The 22790-nt window shown below is 44.8% G+C and overlaps 1 protein-coding gene across 1 annotated transcript in view; it reads right to left on the reverse strand.

Annotated features, from left to right (window-relative positions):
• Positions 1-1172: 1172 nt before the first annotated feature.
• The window catches only part of LOC115460313 (biogenesis of lysosome-related organelles complex 1 subunit 4-like), a 61881-nt gene continuing 40263 nt past the window's right edge, over positions 1173-22790 (reverse strand). Inside the window, exons 4-5 of the mRNA XM_030190103.1 lie at positions 20658-20792; positions 1173-1990 (exon numbers count right to left, since the gene is read on the reverse strand). Of these exons, the coding sequence (XP_030045963.1) occupies positions 1889-1990; positions 20658-20792 (237 nt within the window). The 3' untranslated portion in view covers positions 1173-1888. The remainder of the gene's footprint in view (positions 1991-20657; positions 20793-22790) is intronic.

A 22790-nucleotide genomic window follows, 5' to 3' on the forward strand; every position in this document is an offset into this window, starting at 1 on the left:
CCCAAGGCTCCAGGAGGTGCTCCCATCTCCAATGTAGCTCCACTATTTCTTTCAGCCCTTTACCAAGTCTGGGTCACAATCCTCAGGGCTTGGGACGCAGTTGAAATGAATGAATTAATTTATTAAGACAATTTTATCCCGCATTGTCCCGAGCAAGTTCAGGTTCAATGTGACTTACATGTAAAGATTGAAAATGAAATTTTACACAATTAAGAACAAATTATCAACAATGAAATTCATTATACAGTTGAACTGTGGCGAAGAAATTACCATCAAACTTCCAGCTTCATTAGGTTCCTCACTTGCAGTTCCCGCTCCAGGGGCTGGCAAATGAGCAACTTCCACAGCCATCGCTCCTGGCTGTGAAAGTGAAAGCAATGCCAGGCATGGTGGTGGGTGGAGGACTGGCAGCAATAATGATGTCTCCAGGCTCAACTGTGAAGACTCTCCTTGATCACACAAAGACAAGGGAACCAACACCCCTGGATTTTCCTTTGGGATGCTCGATACGAAATCGATCAATCTGCTGCCATTGGGAAATAGGGGCAACTAGAGTTGAAGACCCAAACCTTACCCCTGCATTTAGGTGATATAGCAAAGGTAAGAAAAACTAAAAGTTCAAAAGCAAGCAGATGCAGACAGGCTACACACTGCCATCTTGACACCTTCTCTCTTTGGATGGCCTTTTTTGATCAAAACTTCCTCTGTGAGTGCTTAAAAAATGTATTTCACAGATTGATATTTATGAACCAGCATCTTTGACTGCATTCTTGAAATCCAGTGCTACAGAAGATACCCCTATGGCCTCTGAACCTGCCAAAACATCTACTCCATAGTTTAGCAGCACTGCTTAGCTACCTTTTGTGTGTTTTGAAATTTTTCCTGCTTCCTCTTTATTTTGTGGACTGGATAATGGAAGAGGGATGTCAGTTTCTGATGTTTACATTTCCTTGTTTCATTATAAGGTGATTCGCTTTTTTTCTGTTACATATCTTGGGAAAAATAGGTTTATAAATACTAGATACAAATAAATGAAAAAAAAAAAAAAAAAAACACCACCACATTTTACATTACCCATTTAGATTGGCAGCTTGTCTCCAGGGCTTCACTTTAAGACACTTATGATGCGTGTTTTATAGGCAGATCACTTTTGGCACTTATAAACATTCATATAAGGTTAATCACTTGTATTTTAATAATTCAGTATAGAAAATAATACCTTTGGTTACAGTGCATACTATGTTGACTCTTTATATTACAATAAAGAAAAAAATAAAGATTTTAGCCAGAGCATTTCAAAATAGAATGTTAAAGTGCATGTCCTTTAACATATTCAGCACAGTTATCACACCACAGAATATTCTGTTTTAAGTTTGCATAGTTTGTTGGAGTTCAGAAGAATAGCTGTGTATTAACTCTTGTTCCACATACAATACTGCATGGTACCATTCATTACCCAAGACTATTTCTTGAGGAATTTAATATGTACATCACATTTCTAATTTCAGCTCCTCAATTACCAAATCTATACTCATTAAACAAAAAGAAATCCTACTATACTGAAAAGTCTTGACAAATATTTTCAAGAAAACATTAAAATATATACAAAAACCCTATTAAACAGTAATGTGCTTAGAAAATGAGAATTCTTCAGGCTTTACATTATTTTTCTGAGGTTTTATGTAACTGTCAATGTCCAGTCTCCTGGAAGACACACAATGAAATGGGCTCCTTATTAATCACAGACTCGGGTCTTAGTTTACACTAGTGCTGTGCATGGAACTCAGCACAAGCCCATGCTGCTAATGTAGAATCTGCAGCACAAAGAATATTTCAGTTCCTACTACATTGTTTTTTTTAAATGACCAATGTCATCTTAGAAGCAAGTTCATGAATGAAGCTCCTCATTATGACCTGGAAAGTAGTCCTTTGTCTTAAAAATGACTGGAGGCACATACTGGGTTTGCTGCTGTCTCGTGGAAGAAAACTTCTATAAGACAAGAATAAAAAAAAAATAATTGTAAAGGGCTGAATACCTTAAAAATGTTGTTTAAGGGGCAGATGCTCAAAATTTAACAGGCTCATAACATTCCATTTTACTGTTATTAGCTGGTTTTGAGTGTATGTTATCGTGCGCCTAATGCTCAAAGGATTTTGGTGCTGCATTTACTGTTTGCAAAAGCAGTGGCCAAAAACTAGATGCAGATGCATTAAAAGGAGCTCATTAGTATTAAAATGAGCATTCAGTGTGATGCACAGAAGGGAGCATCTATCTGTAAAATTTAAAATTTTCTGGCAGTTCCAAGCTGGCATTGCATGTAAAAGGGAAGCTTCTCCGTGGACTGGTCTGTAACACTTTTTGTGTGTGGCTTGTATCACATGAGTGTGGGTGTGCAGAACAGCAGTGCAATCTGAAAAAATACAAAAGAAAAATGTTCTGGTTTCCACACACAAAATAAAGGTAACCAATAAGAATAGTCTACCAACCTGCGCATATGTCTATGACACACACACACAGTAATAATTCGCTTTATGGCGGGTTCTCTCATAACATTCCCAGACTACCGCAAAGACAATCAGGATTTATTTCTCTCACAAAAGGGCAGTTGTTGCCATTTTTCCAACCTGGGCATGTGCAGAATATCAAAGCTTACCGTGAGATTGTTATGTGCATGTGCCAGGCGCTTTCCCTATCAAACAGCATGCAGTCTTTCTGCGCATCTCATTGCATGCAATATCCTTTGAGCATTGATTGCTTCTGTGGCTATAAATGCATGCAGCTATTACCGACGACTTTTGAGCATTGGCCCCCAAGTCCTTGCAACAACAAAAAAATAAAACAAAACACAGAAGCAGGATAAATTTCTTTAAACTACAAAGAAATTTTGCTGGCAGTACTTGTAAACTTAAACACGTTTTGCATTTTCATATCAAAATAGAAGCAATCTCAAACTGCAAAATCAATACAGGGAAATAAAAAGAACAGTCTTGTAGCTCAAAAAAGGCTCAATTGAAGTTGTAATAAAAGGTAAGCAAAATGAAAGGTGATTCAAAGTACATATATCCAAACTTCAACAATAGTTGTAAAGACAGCTCAACATGTTTTGGCATTCACAGCGCCTGCAGGCGGCGCAAATGTTACATTAACTGGGTCAGATAGTAATATATCCACCTATAGATAAAACAACAAGAAAAACAGTAATTAAACTAAAAGAAATTCAAAAGAAATTTAAAATCAAAGGAACACAACAGAAAAAGTGAAAGTGTAATTTACCTTTTGGAAGGTACCACCCGACTTTCTATGCCTGATTATTTAAAGAGACATCACCTCTAAAGTGCTTTCCTTCTGTTTTCTCATTGATGACTTGTGAAGGTGTTCTGAGTTTATTAACTAGAGGGTTTGACTAATAGATGATCCTAGATAAGTCCTTTTAGTTAATCATTTTTACTCCGGTGGCCATTAAAGATGCTTTTTCCTACTGGTTTTTTTCATTGTGGTTGGTTTTTAATTTTGTGATATATTATATATATTTTGCAGTATTATTTAAGGGCTCTCTCTATAATACTGCTATATATATATATATCACAAAATTAAAACCAACCACAATGAAAAAAAAAAAGTAGAAAAAACATCTTTAATGGCCACTGGAGTAAAAATGATTAACTGAAAGGACTCATCTAGGATCATCTATCAGTCAAACTCTCCAGTTAATAAACTCAGAACACCTTCACCAGTCATCAATGAAAAAACAGCAGGAAAGTATTTTAGAGGTGATGTCTCTTTAAATAATCAAGCAGTGTTCATACACAGACTGAAAGCTCTATAGCACCACTCTATGGACAAGTCAACTACAGTGGGGGAAATAAGTATTTGATCCCTTGCTGATTTTGTAAGTTTGCCCACTGACAAAGACATGAGCAGCCCATAATTGAAGGGTAGGTTATTGGTAACAGTGAGAGATAGCACATCACAAATTAAATCCGGAAAATCACATTGTGGAAAGTATATGAATTTATTTGCATTCTGCAGAGGGAAATAAGTATTTAATCCCTCTGGCAAACAAGACCTAATACTTGGTGGCAAAACCCTTGTTGGCAAGCACAGCGGTCAGACGTCTTCTGTAGTTGATGATGAGGTTTGCACACATGTCAGGAGGAATTTTGGTCCACTCCTCTTTGCAGATCATCTCTAAATCATTAAGAGTTCTGGGCTGTCGCTTGGCAACTCGCAGCTTCAGCTCCCTCCATAAGTTTTCAATGGGATTAAGGTCTGGTGACTGGCTAGGCCACTCTATGACCCTAATGTGCTTCTTCCTGAGCCACTCCTTTGTTGCCTTGGCTGTATGTTTTGGGTCATTGTCGTGCTGGAAGACCCAGCCACGACCCATTTTTAAGGCCCTGGCGGAGGGAAAGAGGTTGTCACTCAGAATTGTACGGTACATGGCCCCATCCATTCTCCCACTGATGCGGTGAAGTAGTCCTGTGCCCTTAGCAGAGAAACACCCCCAAAACATAACATTTCCACCTCCATGCTTGACAGTGGGGACGGTGTTCTTTGGGTCATAGGCAGCATTTCTCTTCCTCCAAACACGGCGAGTTGAGTTCATGCCAAAGAGCTCAATTTTTGTCTCATCTGACCACAGCACCTTCTCCCAATCACTCTCGGCATCATCCAGGTGTTCACTGGCAAACTTCAGACGGGCCGTCACATGTGCCTTCCGGAGCAGGGGGACCTTGCGGGCACTGCAGGATTGCAATCCGTTATGTCGTAATGTGTTACCAATGGTTTTCGTGGTGACAGTGGTCCCAGCTGCCTTGAGATCATTGACAAGTTCCCCCCTTGTAGTTGTAGGCTGATTTCTAACCTTCCTCATGATCAAGGATACCCCACGAGGTGAGATTTTGCGTGGAGCCCCAGATCTTTGTCGATTGACAGTCATTTTGTACTTCTTCCATTTTCTTACTATGGCACCAACAGTTGTCTCCTTCTCGCCCAGCGTCTTACTGATGGTTTTGTAGCCCATTCCAGCCTTGTGCAGGTGTATGATCTTGTCCCTGACATCCTTAGACAGCTCCTTGCTCTTGGCCATTTTGTAGAGGTTAGAGTCTGACTGATTCACTGAGTCTGTGGACAGGTGTCTTTCATACAGGTGACCATTGCCGACAGCTGTCTGTCATGCAGGTAACGAGTTGATTTGGAGCATCTACCTGGTCTGTAGGGGCCAGATCTCTTACTGGTTGGTGGGGGATCAAATACTTATTTCCCTCTGCAGAATGCAAATAAATTCATATACTTTCCACAATGTGATTTTCCGGATTTAATTTGTGATGTGCTATCTCTCACTGTTACCAATAACCTACCCTTCAATTATGGGCTGCTCATGTCTTTGTCAGTGGGCAAACTTACAAAATCAGCAAGGGATCAAATACTTATTTCCCCCACTGTAGCTGAATAGTGTATACATTAAAAAAAAATCTGTTTACACCCAAAAAAAACACAACCTATCATATTTTTCTGAAACTACATGTTCTAGGCAACGCACCTTAAAACTGTTAAAACTATTTTAAAAAAACCCATGTCTTAAGCATAAATCAGCACCTGGAAGCCACGTTGGAAGTGTCACTGGTGCCCCTGACCAAGGATTTTTGATATGCCTTCTGCTGCTTGGCCAACTGGCACACTGACTCGGCATGCTCTGGTGGGAGATAGTCTGCCAAGTCCATCGTCTTGCACACCGAGTCCCACAAATAGATGCTCATAAAAAGCTGGTACGATTGTATACAGGATACAAGCATTGAGGCCTGGAACATCTTCCTCCCAAATGAGTCCTAGGTCCTAGCTTCTCTGCCTGAGGGTGCCGAGCCATAATTTCTAGAACTTCTGGCTCTTTTGAGAGTTGACTCCACCACCATGGAGTTGTGAAGTAACTGAGGCCTATCAAAACCAAGTGTACTGTGGATCCAGTACTGGATGTCAATCTTCTTGGGCATGATAGAGGGAACTCCCAGTTCCAATCAAGGACTTCCTTGAGTACCTCGTGGAGAGGGCTGATCATAGCCTCCCCTATGAGAAGATGTATAGTCCAGGACCTCGAGCATCTTAGCTCTGGGCTCATCCTCCACTTCCAAATGAAATGGAATAGCCTCAGCTGTTTCGTTTACAAAAGAAGGGAACGAAAGGCTCCTTCTCCTTTCAAGTGGAGGGGAGGGTTCAGAGGGCATACCATAAGACTCGTCTGAGGAGAAGTAAAGTGGATCCTCGTCTGACTCCCATGAGCGTTCCTCATCGGTGTCCATCAGAAACTCCTCATGGGAGGGCTGAGACTGAGCCTGCCTTGACTTTGAGGAGCTATGTCCCCCTAGAGGAGTGTTGTTGAGTCAGCTCCCGCCTCGACTCCAGCAAAGATTTCTCCACCGACATCGAGGGGGTACCGGCTTGGGTGGCAGTTGACACCAGGGCTGCAGGCGGTGCCAGCAGTCATACCACAGGCTTAGGGCCAGGCGTGGCTGCAGCAGGCTGGACAGTAGGCGCAAGCACCCCTGACACTGATGCACAGTGCTGCAAGATGCCATCCAGAAGCTCAGGAAGCAAGGCTTGGATACACTCATCAAGAGCCAACACTGGGAAAGACTGGAGGGGGGTCGACTTTGAGACAGGCTGCAGAACAGATGGGGCTCAGACGGGAGTCGGGTCGTGGCTGCCTGGAGACAGGCACACCAGCATCTCCTGGATAGAGGGGGAGTGATCCTCCCGACACCGATGCTTGTCAGGTTCCGAGTCCTTCGATGCCCTGGAGCTCCCGGCACCATGGTAATAGGATGACCGATGCTGATGCTTCTTGGTCTTCACCCGAACCTCGGTTTTGAGACTCCTTGGTGCCGACGAGGTCGACGTCGAATTCTCACATCGCCTCAGGATCAGGTCTGACACTGGCCGGTCCCAGGGGCCCCGTCCAGCAGTCGGCGCACTACTGCTCCCAGTGTATCTGGGTCTCAAGGCAGCCATAGGGACTGATGCTCCTGATGCCGTCTTCGACCCCAATGCCGATGTCGAGGACCCGACTTAGTTCCAAAAATCTTTTCTCGTTTAGCCTCTCTGAACAGTTGTGGCCGTTTCTTCATACTAAGACAAAAAACACAATTAGGAGGGCTATAGACAGTCCCTAGACACTGCAGACATCAAGAATGGGTGTCTGTGCCAGAGATTGTCTGATTGCACCGGGTGCTTAAAGCCACTGGGAGCTTTAGAGGACATGGATGGAAAAACTTGTGATGCTAAATCAAAAGACATGATATGCATGAATAAAGGGGCAAGGCACAAGGAAAAAAGACGGAAAAGACCCGATCAGAGGCCAGGCCTAAACATGGCCTAGCAGACGGATAAGAAAGGAAACTTAAAAATTGGACAAAATAAACTAAAAAGGTACGGGAAGAGAAGAGAAAACAAATGCCCAAAAAGGCACAGCGAAAAAACCGCTGAAAAACCCCCCCCCACCAAAAGGCATCAAAAAAATCAAAGCTCTTCAGACGGGCGTGAAGAGAAGTAAGAAACAGTCTCCTCCTTACCGCAGTAAAAAAAGAACCGAGGTAGCCGTGCATGAGTGGCGGGCAGAAAGGCACCCGCGCATGTGCGTTGGAGCTGTCTCACGCTCCACAAAAGCTCTTATGGCTTGTTATAAAGCCCAGACCAGGCAACGTTGCACCGTATTACCCATTTGTGAGAATTAATGCCCTGCTTGTCCAAAAAACCACAAAACCCCCACATCTCAGGACTTTTCTCAAACCGTGCAACTATGTATTATGCTTTGATTACAGCAGAGTCCCAAATATCCGATGGTCAGTAATCCAGGTTCCACCCCATCTCTCTCTCTCTCCCTCCTGAACAGCATTAGATCCCCTCTCCTGCCCCCCTCCCCCGCCAATCTTCTCCATCCACACATCAAACCTCCTCCACCTGGGCCTACCTTAAAGAAAAGATAGCAAATAAAACAACAGTCCCTGGGGGTGTAGAAGTGCAGCCAAAACAGGAACAATCCCCAGTCACTCCTGCCCTTGCCAGCTCTGATTTTAAAATGGCTACTGGAAAAGGCATTTGGAGGGGGGGGGGGGGGGGGGGGGGGGGAGGTTGCAGGGAGGGATGCTCCAAGTGTGGCAGTGTCTCACGAGTCTTGCTTGCTTCCAGGAAAGATTCCACGAAAAAGTGTTACTCTTTCAAATGGAGGAGGATTGCCGTCTGGTGTGACAGCAAGGCCCTAGATCCTTTTTCTTGTCCTACAAGGACCCTGCTTGAATACCTTCTACGCTTATCACAGTCTGGTCTCAAGACCAACTCCGTAATGGTTCACCTTAGTGCAATCAGTGCTTACCATCAACGTGTAGAAGGTCAGCCTATCTCTGGACAGCCTTTAGTTGCTCGTTTCATGAGAGGTTTGCTTTTGTCAAAGCCCCCAGTCAAACCTCCATCAGTGTCATGGGATCTCAACGTTGTTCTCACCCAGCTGATGAAAGTTCCTTTTGAGTCACTGAATTCCTGCCATCTGAAGTACTTGACCAGGAAGGTCATTTTCTTGGTGGCTGTTACTTCAGCTCGTAGAGTCAGTGAGCTCCAAGCCCTGGTAGTGCATGCACCTTATATCAAATTTCATCATAACAGAGTAGTCCTCTGCACTCACCCTGTTCTTGCCGAATGTGGTGTCTGAGTTCCATTTGAACCAGTCAATTGTCTTGCCAACATTTGTTCCCCGTCCACATACCTGCCCTGGTGAGGACAAGTTGCACACCTTGGACTGTAAGAGAGCACTGGCCTTTTACGTGGAGCGGACAAAGCCCTATCGACAGTCCGCCCAGCTGTTTGTTTCTTTTAATCCCAATAGGATGGGAGTTGCCATCGGAAAATGCACCATCTCCAATTGGCTAGCAGATTGCATTTCCTTCACTTATGCCCAAGCTGGTACCCGTGACGCCCCAGGGGTCCGGAACTTAGAACTCTCCAGAACGCGCCGTCGCGCAGACCGAACACACCGCGCATGTGCAAATGGCTTCCCGCCCGCGATGCGAGCGTGCCCTAATTAGTTAGTGAAAAGCAAAGGAGATAACTGTAACAACTCCAACGGGGAGGAGGGAGGGTTGTAAGAATATTGAGCCTGCTGTCCTCGGAGAATACCTACTACAGGTATGTATCTTCATTTTCTCCGAGGACAAGCAGGCTCAATATTCTTACGTATGGGGTATCCCTAGCCCCCAGGCTCACTCAAAATAATAAACATTGGTCAATTGGGCTTCGCAACGGCGAGGACATAACATAGATTGACCTGAAAGAAACACAACTAAGTGAGAGTGCAGCCTGGAACAGAACAAAAATGGGCCTAGGAGGGTGGAGTTAGATTCTAAACCCCAAACAGATTCTGCAGCACCGACTGCCCAAACCGACTGTTGCGTCGGGTATCCTGCTGAAGGCAGTAATGAGATGTGAATGTGTGGACAGATGACCACGTTGCAGCCTTGCAAATCTCTTCAATGGAGGCTGACTAAATGAGCCACTGAGGCAACCATGGCTCTAACATTGTGAGCCGTGACATGGCCCTCCAAAGTTAGCCCAGCTTGGGCATAAGTGAATGATTCAAAAAAGACCCCTGTAACTGACTTTCAAACATTCTGACCTGACAGCCTAGAAAAAAGTATGTGTGTATATATGTACATACATATATATACACATATATAACTGCATTTTTTGTAGAAAAAAAGGTGCCGGTACTCATTATGGGCGGGGGCACCACATATGGCTCCACCCCTATTATAGCCACACCCAAATTAGCCAACCCCCTTATACCAGCCATGGCACATATAAACAGACATCATTGAAAATATTATACTAGTATAGGAGAAAAAAAAATAACTTTTTTTTTCCATTATAAATAATTTCTGTAAGCTGTTACAGCTCCAGTATACCCAGTGCAAAACAAGACAGCAGATGTAAATTCTCAAATTGGACATATTCCAAACACTAAAATGAAAATAAAATGATTTTTTCTACCTTTGTTGTCTGGTGACTTTGTTTTTCTATTCATATTGGTCCCAGTCTCTGATTCTGCTGCTCTCTATCAGTTCTCTTAACTCTGTTTCCAGGGCTTCCTCTCCATATATTTCTTTACTTTCCTCTTTTCTTCTTCATTTCTTGCCCTACATCCATAAGTAAAAGCTGGGTCCTCCTCCGTGAAATTGACTGGAGGAGGTATAACATGGATCCAGCTTTTGCCTATTTTCTCCATCCATGTGCATTTTTCTCCTCTCTTCCCTTTCCTTCATCTCCATCCATGTGCATCTTCTTCTTTTTTCTTTCCTCCCCTACATCCATGTCCAGCACTTCTCCTCTCTCCTCTCCTCCATCCATGTCCAGCATTTCTTCTCTCTCTTCCCTCCCCTGTATCCATATAAAGCAATAATTCTCTCTCCCCTCTCCTCCATCCATTTCCAGCATTTCTCCTCTCTCCTCTTCCCTCCCCTACCATGTCCAACGATTCTCCTCTCTCCTCCCCTGCCATCCATGTCCAGCGATTCTCCTCTCTCCCCTTCCCTTCCCTCCCCTCTCATCCATGTCCAATGATTCTCCTCTCTCCCCTGCCCTCCCCTTCAATCCATGTCCAGTGAATCTTTCTTTGCTGCCCTCCCCTCCCATCCATGTCCAGTATGTCTCCTCTCTCTCCTGCCCTCCCCTCTCATCCACATGCAATTCTCCTCTGCCCCTGCCCTCCATGTCCAGCATGTCTCCTCTCTCCTCTGCCCTCCCCTCCCATCTATGTCCAGCATGTCTCCTCTCTTCTCTGCCCTCCCCTCCCATCCATGTCCAGCATGTCTCCTCTCTCCTGCCCTCCCCTCTCATCCATGTCCAGTGATTCTCCTCTGTCCCCTGTCCTCCTCTGCCATCCATGTCTAGTGATCCTCCTCTCTTCCCTGCCCTCCCTTCCCATTCGTGTCCAGAAATTCTCTCTTCCCTCCCCTCCATGTCCAGCATGTCTCTTCTGCCCCCTGTCCAGCGAATCTCTCTCTCCTGCCCTCCCCTCTCATCCATGTCCAATGATTCTCCTCTGTCCCCTGTCCTCCTCTGCCATCCATGTCCAGTGATCCTCCTCTCTCCCCTCCCATTCATGTCCAGAAATTCTCTCTTCCCTCCTCTCCCCTCCATGTCCAGCATGTCTCCTCTGCCCCCTGTCCAGCGAATCTCTCTCCCCTGACCTCCCCTCTCATCCATGTCCAGCGATTCTCCTCTGCCTCCTGTCCTACTACTACTACTATTATTTAGCATTTCTATAGCACTACAAGGAGTACACAGCGCTGCACAATCATAGAAGAAAGACAGTCCCTGCTCAAAGAACTTACAATCTAATAGACAAAAAATAAAGTAAGCAAATCAAATCAATTAATGTGTACAGGAAGGAGGAGAGGAGGGTAGGTGGAGGCGAGTGGTTACGAGTCAAAAGCAATGTTAAAGAGGTGGGCTTTCAGTCTAGATTTAAAAGTGGCCAAGGATGGGGCAAGACGTAGGGGCTCAGGAAGTTTATTCCAGGCGTAGGGTGCAGCGAGACAGAAGGCGCGAAGTCTGGAGTTGGCAGTAGTGGAGAAGGGATACAGTCAATAGAGAATCCACAAAGCGTGGAGAAGGGAACAGATTGGAGTGGCCTAGTGGTTAGGGTGGTGGACTTTGGTCCTGGGGAACTGAGTTCGATTCCCGGCACAGCCAGCTCCTTGTGACTCTGGGCAAGTCACTTAACCCTCCATTGCCCGCCGCATAGAGCCTGCCATGAGTGGGAAAGTGCGGGGTACAAATGTAACAAAAAAAAAAAATAAGAAGGATTTATCCATGGAGCGGAGTGCACAGGAAGGGGTGTAGGGAAGGATGAGTGTGGAGAGATACTGGGGAGCAGCAGAGTGAGTACATTTATAGGTTAGTAGAAGAAGTTTGAACAGGATGCGAAAACGGATAGGGAGCCTGTGAAGCGACTTGAGGAGAGGGGTAGTATGAGTAAAGCGACCCTGGCGGAAGACGAGATGGGCAGCAGAGTTTTGAACCGATTGGAGAGGGGAGAGGTGACTAAGTGGGAGGCCAGCAGGAAGCAGATTGCAGTAGTCTAAACGAGAGGTGACAAGGGTGTGGATGAGGGTTTTGGTAGAGTGCTCAGAAAGAAAGGGGCGGCTTTTACGGATGTTGTAAAGAAAGAAACGACAGGTCTTGGCAATCTGCTGGATATGAGCAGAGAAGGAGAGAGAAGAGTCAAAGATGACCCCAAGGTTTCGAGCTGAGGAGACAGGGAGAATGAGAGAGCCATCAACAGAAATAGAAAACGGGGGGGAGTGGGGAGGTGGGTTTAGGGGGAAAATGAGAAGCTCGGTTTTGGTCATGTTTAATTTCAGGTGGCGTTGAGACATCCAGACAGCAATGTCAGACAAGCACGCTGAAACTTTGGTTTGGATGCAAGGTGAGATATCAGGGGTAGAAAGGTAGATTTGGGAGTCATCAGCATAGAGATGGTAGGAAAAGCCATGGGATGAGATTAATGAACCAAGGGAAGAAGTGTAGATAGAAAAGAGGAGGCAGAGGGATAGAAGTAGAAGAGGATCCACCAGAGTGAACACTGAAGGTGCGGAGGGAGAGGTAGGAAGAGAACCAGGAAAGGACAGAGCCCTGGAATCCAAGTGAGGACAGGGTATCGAGGAGTATGCTGTGATTGACAGTGTCAAAAGCAGCGGAAAGATCAAGAAGAATGAGGACAAGTACATAAGTAATGCCATACTGGGAAAAGACCAAGGGTCCATCGAGCCCAGCATCCTGTCCACGACAGCGGCCAATCCAGGCCAAGGGCACCTGGCAAGCTTCCCAAACGTACAAACATTCTATACATGTTATTCCTGGAATTGTGGATTTTTCCCAAGTCCATTTAGTGGCGGTTTATGGACTTGTCCTTTAGGAAACCATCCAACCCCTTTTAAAACTCTGCTAAGCTAACCGCCTTCACCACTTTCTCTGGCAACGAATTCCAGAGTTTAATTACACGTTGGGTGAAGAAAACTTTTCTCCGATTTGTTTTAAATTTACTACACTGTAGTTTCATCGCATGCCCCCTAGTCCTAGTATTTTTGGAAAGCATGAACAGACACTTCACATCCACCTGTTCCACTCCACTCATTATTTTATATACCTCTATCATGTCTCCCCTCAGCCGTCTCTTCTCCAAGCTGAATAGCCCTAGCCTCCTTAATCTTTCTTCATAGGGAAGTCGTCCCATCCCCGCTATCATTTTACTCGCCCTTCTCTGCACCTTTTCCAATTCTACTATATCTTTCTTGAGATGCGGCGACCAGAATTGAACACAATACTCAAGGTGCTGTCGCACCATGGAGCGATACAACGGCATTATAATATCCTCACACCTGTTTTCCATACCTTTCCTAATAATACCCAACATTCTATTCGCTTTCCTAGCCGCAGCAGCACACTGAGGAGAAGGTTTCAGTGTATTATCGACGACGACACCCAGATCCCTTTCTTGGTCCATAACTCCTAATGTGGAACCTTGCATGACTTAGCTATAATTCGGGTTCTTTTTTCCCACATGCATCACCTTGCACTTGCTCACATTAAATGCCATCTGCCATTTAGCCACCCAGTCTCCCAGTCTGGAATAGAGACCTCTGGATTTAGCCAGTAATAGGTCATTGAAGACTTTAGTAAGCACAGTTTCGGTTGAGTGGAGAGGGCAAAAACCAGATTGTAGTGGGTCAAGAATAGCATGTGAGGAGAGAAACTCAAGGCAGCGGTGGTGAACAGCACGCTCAAGTAATTTGGAGAGAAAAGGGAGGAGGGAGATGGGTCGGTAATTAGAGGGACAAGTAGGGTCGAGTGAAGGCTTCTTAAGGAGAGGTGTGACCACAGCATGTTTAAAGGCAGTAGGGACAGTTGCAGTGGAAAGTGAGAGGTTGAGAATGTGACAGATAAAAGGAATAAGAGCAGGTGAGATGGCATTAAGAAGGTGGGTGGGAATGGGATCAGAGGAACAGGTGGTTCATTTTGAGGAAGAAAGGAGAAGTGTAGTTTCCTCTATAGTAACTTCAGGAAAGGAGGAAAAGGAATGAGGGGAAAGAGAGAGAGGGGAACGGACTAGTGGAGGGAGAGGTGGCGAGGTAGAGAATTCAAGGTTGAACCTTGTCGTGAAAGAATTCAGCAAGGATCTGAGGAGATAATGAAGGGGGAGTTGTGGGAGGGGGCACCTTGAGTTCAATGTGGTGAAGAGAAGTTGAGGATTAGAGCCAAGAGAGTTGGTCAGTTGGATATAATAATCCTGTTTGGTGCGTAAAAGAGCAGATTGGAAGGAGGTCAGCATGAACTTAAAGTGTAAGAAATCAGCAAGGGCCCAAGATTTCCGCCAGAGGCGTTCGGCGGAGCGGGTACAGGAACATAGGTAGCGGATATTAGAAGTCAGCCAAGGTTGGGGTTTTGTACGCCTTATAGGGTGGGTCATCAAAGGTGCAAGAGTGTCTAAGGCAGAGGATAGAGTATTGTTGTAAGAAGAAACAGCCTCGTTGACAGACGTGGATGGTGCCACAGTAGAGAAGAGGTTTGAAACATGGGAGGATAGAGATGAAGGGTCAATATCGTGAAGATTCCTAGATGAATTAGATAAGATAGGATGGGACTTGGAGGGAGGAGATTTAAGTGTGAAAGTTATAAGATGGGGATCAGAGAGGGGAAGATCAGAGGCAAGGAAACTAGAGGGTGAACAGTTGGAGGAGAAGATGAGATCAAGACAGTGACCATTTTGATGAGTGGGGAAGGTGGAGCATAGTTTGAGATTAAAGGAGGATGTTAAAGCGAGTAACTTGGAAATATAAGAGTTGGAAGGATCATTAGCAGGAATATTAAAGTCACCAAGGATGAGAGAGGGGGAGGAAGGATCATGGAAGAAGGCAAGCCAGGCATCAAAGTCACTGAGAAAGGATGAAAGGGACTTATCAGGGGGACAATAAATGACCACTATTCGAAGAGGCAGAGGAGAGAAAAGGCGGATAGAGTGGACTTCAAAGGAGGAAAAACAGGGAGATTGAGGTGGAAGAAGGGGTTGAAATCTGGAGGGAGAGAAAAGTAGTCCAACACCACCCCCGCGACCAGCAGGGTGAGGAGTATATGAATAAAGATAACTGCCATGGCAGAGGGCTGCAACTGAAGCAGAGTCATCAGGGCAGAGCCAGGTTTCTGTTATGGCGAGCAGATGGAGGTGACGCGAGATAAAGAGGTCCTGGATATAGGAGAGTTTATTACAGATAGCGCGGGCATTCCATAGGGCGCAAGAGAAGGGCAGAGAAGAGGAGGGGAGTACAGGAATAGAGATGAGGTTAGAGAGCTGGCGGTGAGATCTGTAGAGTTGGGATAATAGTTGGTGAGGAGGGCCAGGATTGGGATTGATGTCACCGGCTGAGAGTAAGAGAAGGAGTAAAAGAGAGAGGAGGAGAGTAGGAGAGGTGTGGCCACGAAGGCGTCGAAGGCGAGAGGTATTTTGGTGAAATGGGGAAGGCAAAATGGAGGGAAGAAAGAGACGGAGATTAAAAGCCAAGAGGGAGGAAGAGGGTAGGAGAGAAGGTGAGGTGATGAAGTCGATGGATGGGCAGTGAGTTCCTGTAGCGGAGAGAAGTAGGGGTTGAGGGAAAAGATTAGGAAGGGACAGGGCTAGGAAGAGAATGTGAATAGGGGCCATAAACGACTGAGGTACTTTAGCAACTGGGAAGAAGATTAGATGTAAAGAGAAAAATGCTCCGCACCTTCAGCGGAGGCCCTGAGTGGATCGGAGTGGACCTGGGTGTCACCCCGGAGAAGGCTGTAAGGATATGCAGATGAGCTGCAAGTCCTCCACAGCACCTGAAAGGCAGCCGGTGGTAGAGCTGGGCACCTCTCAGCTGAGGAAAGGCTTACCAGGGGTTTAGCCAAAGCCAGCATTCCTCCCCCTGAGGGTCGCCTGATCCTAGCCAAAAAGCACCTGGAAACTCTGTGCACTTGGAGCGAGGGCCCTGGGAAGATTGGGGTGGACCTGGAGTCACCCCGGATACAGCTGTGAGGAAATGCAGAAGGGCTGCAAGTCCTCTACAGCACCTGGTGGGAGCGCTGGGCACCTAGAGCGGAGGCCCTGAGTGGATCAGAGTGGACCTGGGTGTCACCCCGGTGAAGGCTGTAAAGATATGCAGATGAGCTGCAAGTCCTCCACAGCACCTGAAAGGCAGCCGGCGGTAGAGCTGGGTACCTCTCAGCTGAGGAATGGCTTACCAGGGGTTAGGCTGAAGCCAGCATTCCTCCCCCTGAGGGTCGCTTGTCCTCCCCTGCCATCCACGTCCAGCGATTCTCCTCTCCCCTGCCCTCCCCTCCCATCCATGTCCAGCGATTCTCCTCTCTCTCCTGCCCTTCCATCCATGTCCAGCATGTCTCCTATCTCCTCTGCCCTCCCCTCCTATCCATGTCCAGCAATTCTCTCTTCCCTGCCTTCCCCTCAAATCCATGTCCAGTGATTCTCCTTTCTCCCCTGCCCTCAATGTCCAGCAATTCTCCTCTCTTCCCTGCCCTCCGTCCCCTCCATGTCCAGCAAATCATTCAAACCCCAGCCCCCCGCCCTCCCTCAGCTCCCTGACTTTCCTTGAAATCTTTCATTTACCCGACGTTGCAGCAAACCGGTAGTAAAAACAGCTGGCAGGCAGGCAGGCTTGCCTCCTCGTTGCTTTCCTTCCCTCTCAGCGCGTCCCACCCTCGCAAAAGTTACATCAGAGGAAGGTGGGACGTGCTGAGAGGGAAGGGAAGCGTCGAGGAGGCAAGCCTGCCTGCCAGCTGTTTTTACTGCCAGTTCGCCGCGACTTCAGGTAAATTAAAGATTTCAAGGAAAGTCGGGGAGCTGGACCTCACAAAAAAGGTGCCAGTATGCTGTACCGGCACAAAAAAAAGCACTATATATATATATATATATATATATATATATACTAGTAAAAAAGGCCCGTTTCTGACACAAATGAAACGGGCGCTAGCAAGGTTTTCCTTGGAGTGTGTATGTTTGAGAGAGTGTATGTGAGAGTGACTGTGTGTGAGAGAGAGAGTGAATATGCGAGTGTGTGTGTGTGAGAGAGAGAGAGAGAGAGAGAGAGAGAGAGAGAGAGAGTGAGTGAGTCTGGGTGCGAGTGTGTCTGTGAGAGAGAGAGAGAGTGTGTGCGTGTGAGAATGAGAGTGTGTGAGTGACTGTGTGACACAGAGAGTGAATGTGATACAGTGTGAGACATAGAGTGCGTGAGAGTGAGAGAGAGGGAGTGTGTGTGAGACACAGACTCTCTGTGAGACTGAGTGTATGAGACCAAGAGAGTGTGTGAGTGACTGTGTGACACATAGAGAGTGAATGTGATACAGTGTGAGACATAGAGTGCGTGAGAGTGAGAGAGAGAGTGTGTGTGTGTGACAGAGATACCCCCCCCCTCTGTGGTGTCAGGCCCCCCTCTCTCTCTGGTGTCTGAGCATTACTGTGCAGGACCCTGAGCTCTGGCTGTGCTTCAAGGAACTGACCAATCCTATTTAACAGAATGCACCTCCAACATTCTGAAGCCAAGAAACCTCGTGTGGTTGGTCACTTCTGCTTGTGACAAACCCGGAAGTATGTGATGTCAATTCAGGAGAATGGATAGAGAGAGCAGGAATGCCTCAGCCATGCAGTCAGCTTCAGAATATTGGCGGTGCGTTTTATTATATAGGAGATATATATATATATATGTATATGGCTTTTTTTGAGGGGGTACTGAGTACTGGCACCTTTTTCATTGCCTGCTAAAATTGACCTATGGACCCCAAGTTTTAATGATAGAGGTCAGGCTTTACACACCAATTCTGTCTTGTAATAGATTCTGTGACTATGGCTATTATGGGGTGGGTCACTCAGTGATCACCCCACAGGGTGGCCTAGCATTTGAGTACTGGCATATATATATATATAGCTAAGAAAGATACATTAAAAGAACAGGAAGATTTGAATGCTGAGGTTGTTCTGTGTATGTGTGAGTATATATATATATATATATATATATATATATATATACATACATACACAGAACAACCTCAGCATTCAAATCTTCCTGTTCTTTTAATGTATCTATCTTAGCAATCGGAAAATAATATATACGGGATATTGATGAAGTAGATTCTTCAGGCACCTAAAGTATCTCCTTTAAATAATTTTTAAACATATCTCTAGTTGACATCAAAAGATACCTTCAGGAAATTATATGGAGGTTTGCAAACCTCACTACATTCTTCAAGTTCTCAATTTTTCACCTCAATATTCTCCTTCATTAATGTTGAATTACCTAGTTGAGAACCTTTAATCTGATCAGTATGTTGTTCTAAAGTTTGAGTCACTTCTACCAATTGATTTTGAAGAGGAGATACATTATTTGAATTACTTTGGGTTAGCATTCATAGTAGCAAACTGCACTCAAAGTGCTTTACCTAGATCCAAAACTGCTGTCCATATTGACTCTACCTTGTAAGGTAAAGACTGAAGGTTTCAAGCACAACTGCTGACTTCATCACCAAGTGCAATAGTTTGCCTCTTCTTCCAGTAGGAACCGTTTCAGTCCTGGTGCAGCAACACTTTCTCCTGCCAACACACATGGCCATGCTGACCTAGAGGTTGCTGATACACTTCCTCCTGTGCCCCTGGAACCTTCCTTCATACCAAACACAACTCCAATGACTTGCACTGGAAATCCTCGCCAGGATCCAATGGACTAGCCAAGAACTGCTGAGGTGGTGGTGGGGGCCCCGTATGTTGGGAGACAAGGATAGATCAGAGCTGAGATCTGAAACTGCTCCTCCTGGCAGTGGTGTGAAGAGAGCTGGCAACTCTCCGACTCCTAGAGGAGCCAGTCCCTCATGCTGAATGAAAGCATTCATGGGACCGGTAAAAGGTAAAGTGGGTTGCAGTTGAGGTTCTGCAGAGATAGACCCTCATCTTCCTTTTTTTTACTACAGTAGTCAGCATGTAGAGCTCAGAGCTATGCTGTTGCCACCATCTTGATGACTCCTCCGTCCACATTTGTTTTTCAGCCCTCTCTGCCCACTACGTTTTTCCCCCACTCCCTTTCTCCCTCCCTGCACACTCACCCCCCTCCAGCACAGCGAGAGGAGGAGCTGCACAGTCGCACATCAGGCTGCATCCTGCTCCTCTGCCATGCCGGGCTCAACCATTCCTTTGAGCTGCAAGGGCCTCAGTACAGTGGCGCAGCTTAAAGGAATAGTCAGGTCCAAGGTGGCAGAGGAGGAAGCTGCCTGACCTGCAGTTGTGCAGCTCCTTCTCTTGCCACACTGGAGCAGGGAGTATGCAGGGAGGCAGCCAGAAAAAAAATATCTGTGCAGCTCTGCACTTCAAAAGCAGACTGCACAGAATTCTGCGTAGTCGGGAGCAACTCATACACACCCTTCTCCTTACTATCACACCCCCTCTCTCACCATTCTTTTTCTTTCTCACACCCCTCACCTCCTTCTCTTTCTCTTTCCATCACTCTCACGCCATCCCCTCTTTATCTCCTACCTATATATCATATCTTCCTCTTCTGCTGGTAGATCTGGCCTCCCTTCCCATGGCTCTTCATAGCAGAGTTGGTTTAGTTAATTGCTCTTCCACTGATGGGGTCTGGAATCCTTGTCAACCTGCCTGTCACTTCTGCTTCCATGATAAAACACTTACTTTGTGAATCAGACCTGGTCCCAGGGGGGAAAAAAGTATTGGCCATAGTTTGGGGAACCAAGCCTTAGGCTCTCTTCTTGGTACTCCACTCGAAAAATTGTCCCTTAGGAACAGTAATTAGAGAAATACAACTAAAATTAAATTTTGCCTATCATGATCAGAAACACATCTGCACTAGCTTTTCAAAGCATTTGAAATTCAATTACTGGAATCATAATTAAAAGGAAAATCAAACACACACAATTAAAATCAGTTTTGCCTTTAAGACTTCTTCTGTAGGTTCACTACATTAGAGTAGTCAGATAGAAAAGAATGCAAGATATGTTTTCTGATTTTTAGACCTTCCTACAGGGAAACCAACTTATAAGATTCCCATGTTTGTCTGTGGTCACACTCCAATAACTTTAAAGTTGTTCATCCAATTTTTTTTGTAAATTTCAGCCACAGATACAGCTCCTAGGTTCATTTGCCCCTGACATCCAATGTATTCGTGTTTCAATTCATCTACGTTAAGGACAGAAATAGATATCTCCAATAGAGAAAGAGGAAAAAAAGCAGTTTAGTTTAACCTCAGGAAGGCCAAAGCATATCATGGCATCATTAAGTATTTATAAAGCTGTCCTGTCATTGACCAATATCTGTGGTTACCAGTTAACTGTACCAAAGGAAACTAGCATCATGAAATATTCATACATCTCATTATATTCTATACACTCAGCACATATTTAAAATTTTGTGGCCGTTCAAAATTAACTTTTGTTAGGTATGGAGAATATTTTTGTTTCATACAGTGAAAAGACAAGAACATCATTTTACCATGAAATATGACAACATTCACTTAAACTTAGTATTACAATGGACACATCTGTATCCTAGCAACAGCATACATCTGGAAATACTTACACTGAGGAAAGGAGGAACACTGATGCTGTGTATGAATTTTCTTAAGGGACTGGGAAAAGCCCCAAGGTCTGTTTCTGCTTGACTGACTTGTTCTTCCAGTACAGACACAGTGTTTCCAACAGTTTTTACAAAGGTCTGTTTAAAAAGAAATAATTTGTGTATTAGAACTAATCAGTAGACTTTCTTTCATTTTAAAGCTGCATTCTTATAACAGATGTTGTCCACAGCCAGCAGGATCAATCAGGCTTAAAAGTGAGTGATGCCATCCAGGTGCAATCAACTACCCCAGAGCTCAGAACCACTGTAAAGTTCTGAGCACATGGCTCTCTTTGTGCACAAGATAACAAAAGCAAGGGCAAAAGAAAAAATGGGAAAAGACAGAACGTTACAACCTTTTTTTCAGGTATATTGGTGAAAGGAGGAAAGCCAGAGGTGGAATTCCAAGACTCAAAAATACTGCGGGTAAAATGATCAAGGAAAAATCAGAATTCCTCAACAATTACTTCCAATCAGTATTTATATTTTTTAAACAAGTATGTCTCCTCTGAAAGAAGGAGTAAGGATTCATGGTTCTCGACTCCTTTGGTAGGGAATGCTAAGCCTGGACAGCCTGATAACAGACTGAGCTATCCAAGATCTTCTTATAGCAAACGCTCAACACTGTAGGAAAGTAAATTAGATAGGAATTTCCAGCTTTAGACGATCTAATATTAGGAAATGAAATGAAAACAATTCAATTAAGTACGTAGGGCTGGTGCCCCAAAAAATCTTAAAAATCATATATGCCAGTTTAAAAAAGCACATGGGCAACCAATGCAGATGGATCAGAGAGGGGCAACCAATGCAGATGGATCAGAGAGGGAGTAGCTGTGTCAAACTTCTACAAATGAAAAATCATCCTGGCTGCAGTGATTTGAAGCTTCTGACATTTAGAAAGGAGTTTTACAGAGACAGTGAGATAAAACAAGCACAATGAATGGAGAGCACGAAGTTGACATTTTTAAACAACAGAGCTAACAATATGATTAAGTTGTGGTTCAAGTGATAGTGTAGTATCCAGAAGGACTCCTAAGATCTTAGAGATACGCTCCACCTTGACATTTTCAGATGGGTTAATAGCTCTGCCACAATGGCCTCAGATATTTTATCCAGTAAGGATATAATAGCAATGGGCATAAAGCTGTATATCCAGTTTTGGATGATTTTCACTGATTACTGTTGTTTTCATCTTAAATTTAAGATGCTGTGTTTGATGGCAATGAAGGATACAGCACCTTATTATCTTTTGCAGGTAATCAATATATATTACTCTGTTAAAGCATTACAGTGTGAAGGTACTCTGTATTTACAGATCCCATCAATGCATAAGGCCCTGCTCATTGAGAATAGGAAGGGAGCTTTTTCTATTGCTGGCCCCTCAAGAATGGATCCTGTTACACCAAAGTTGGTGCCGGACAAAACAGTGGAAACTATTATAAAGAATAAAATTACAGAACACAGACAAACATGGTTTGATGGGACAGAATCAGAATGGGTTCAGCCAAGGGAAGTCTTACTTCATCAATTTGCTTTATTTCTTTGAAGGCGTGAATAAACATGTGGATAAAGGTGAATCTGTTGATGTATCTAGATTTTCAGAAAGCTTTTCATAAAGTTCCTCATGAGAAACTCCTGAGAAAATTAAACAGTCATGGGATAGGAGGCAAGGTTCTGGTGTGGATTAGGAATTGATTATTGGAGAGAAAACAGAGGGTAGGGTTAAATGGTCATTTCTGTCAATGGAGGAGGGTGAACAGTTGAGTGCCGCAGGGATCTGTACTGGGATTTAATATATTTCTAAATGATATGGAAATTGGAACAATGAGCGGAGTGATTAAATCTGCAGACGATACTAAACTATTCAAGGTTGTTAAAACGCATGCGGACTTGTGAAATACTGTAGGAAGATCTTAGGAAATTGGAAGACTGGGCATCCAAATGGCAGATGAAATTTAATGTGGACAAATGCAAGGTGGTGCACATTGGAAAGAATAATCCGAATCAGTTACCTGGTGCTAGGGTCCACCTTGGGTGTCAGCATTCAAGAAAAAGATTTAGGTGTCGTTGTAGATAATATGCTGAAATCTTCTGCTC

This window comes from Microcaecilia unicolor, chromosome 1 (assembly GCF_901765095.1).
Source record: "Microcaecilia unicolor chromosome 1, aMicUni1.1, whole genome shotgun sequence".
Classification (NCBI taxonomy): domain Eukaryota; kingdom Metazoa; phylum Chordata; class Amphibia; order Gymnophiona; family Siphonopidae; genus Microcaecilia; species Microcaecilia unicolor.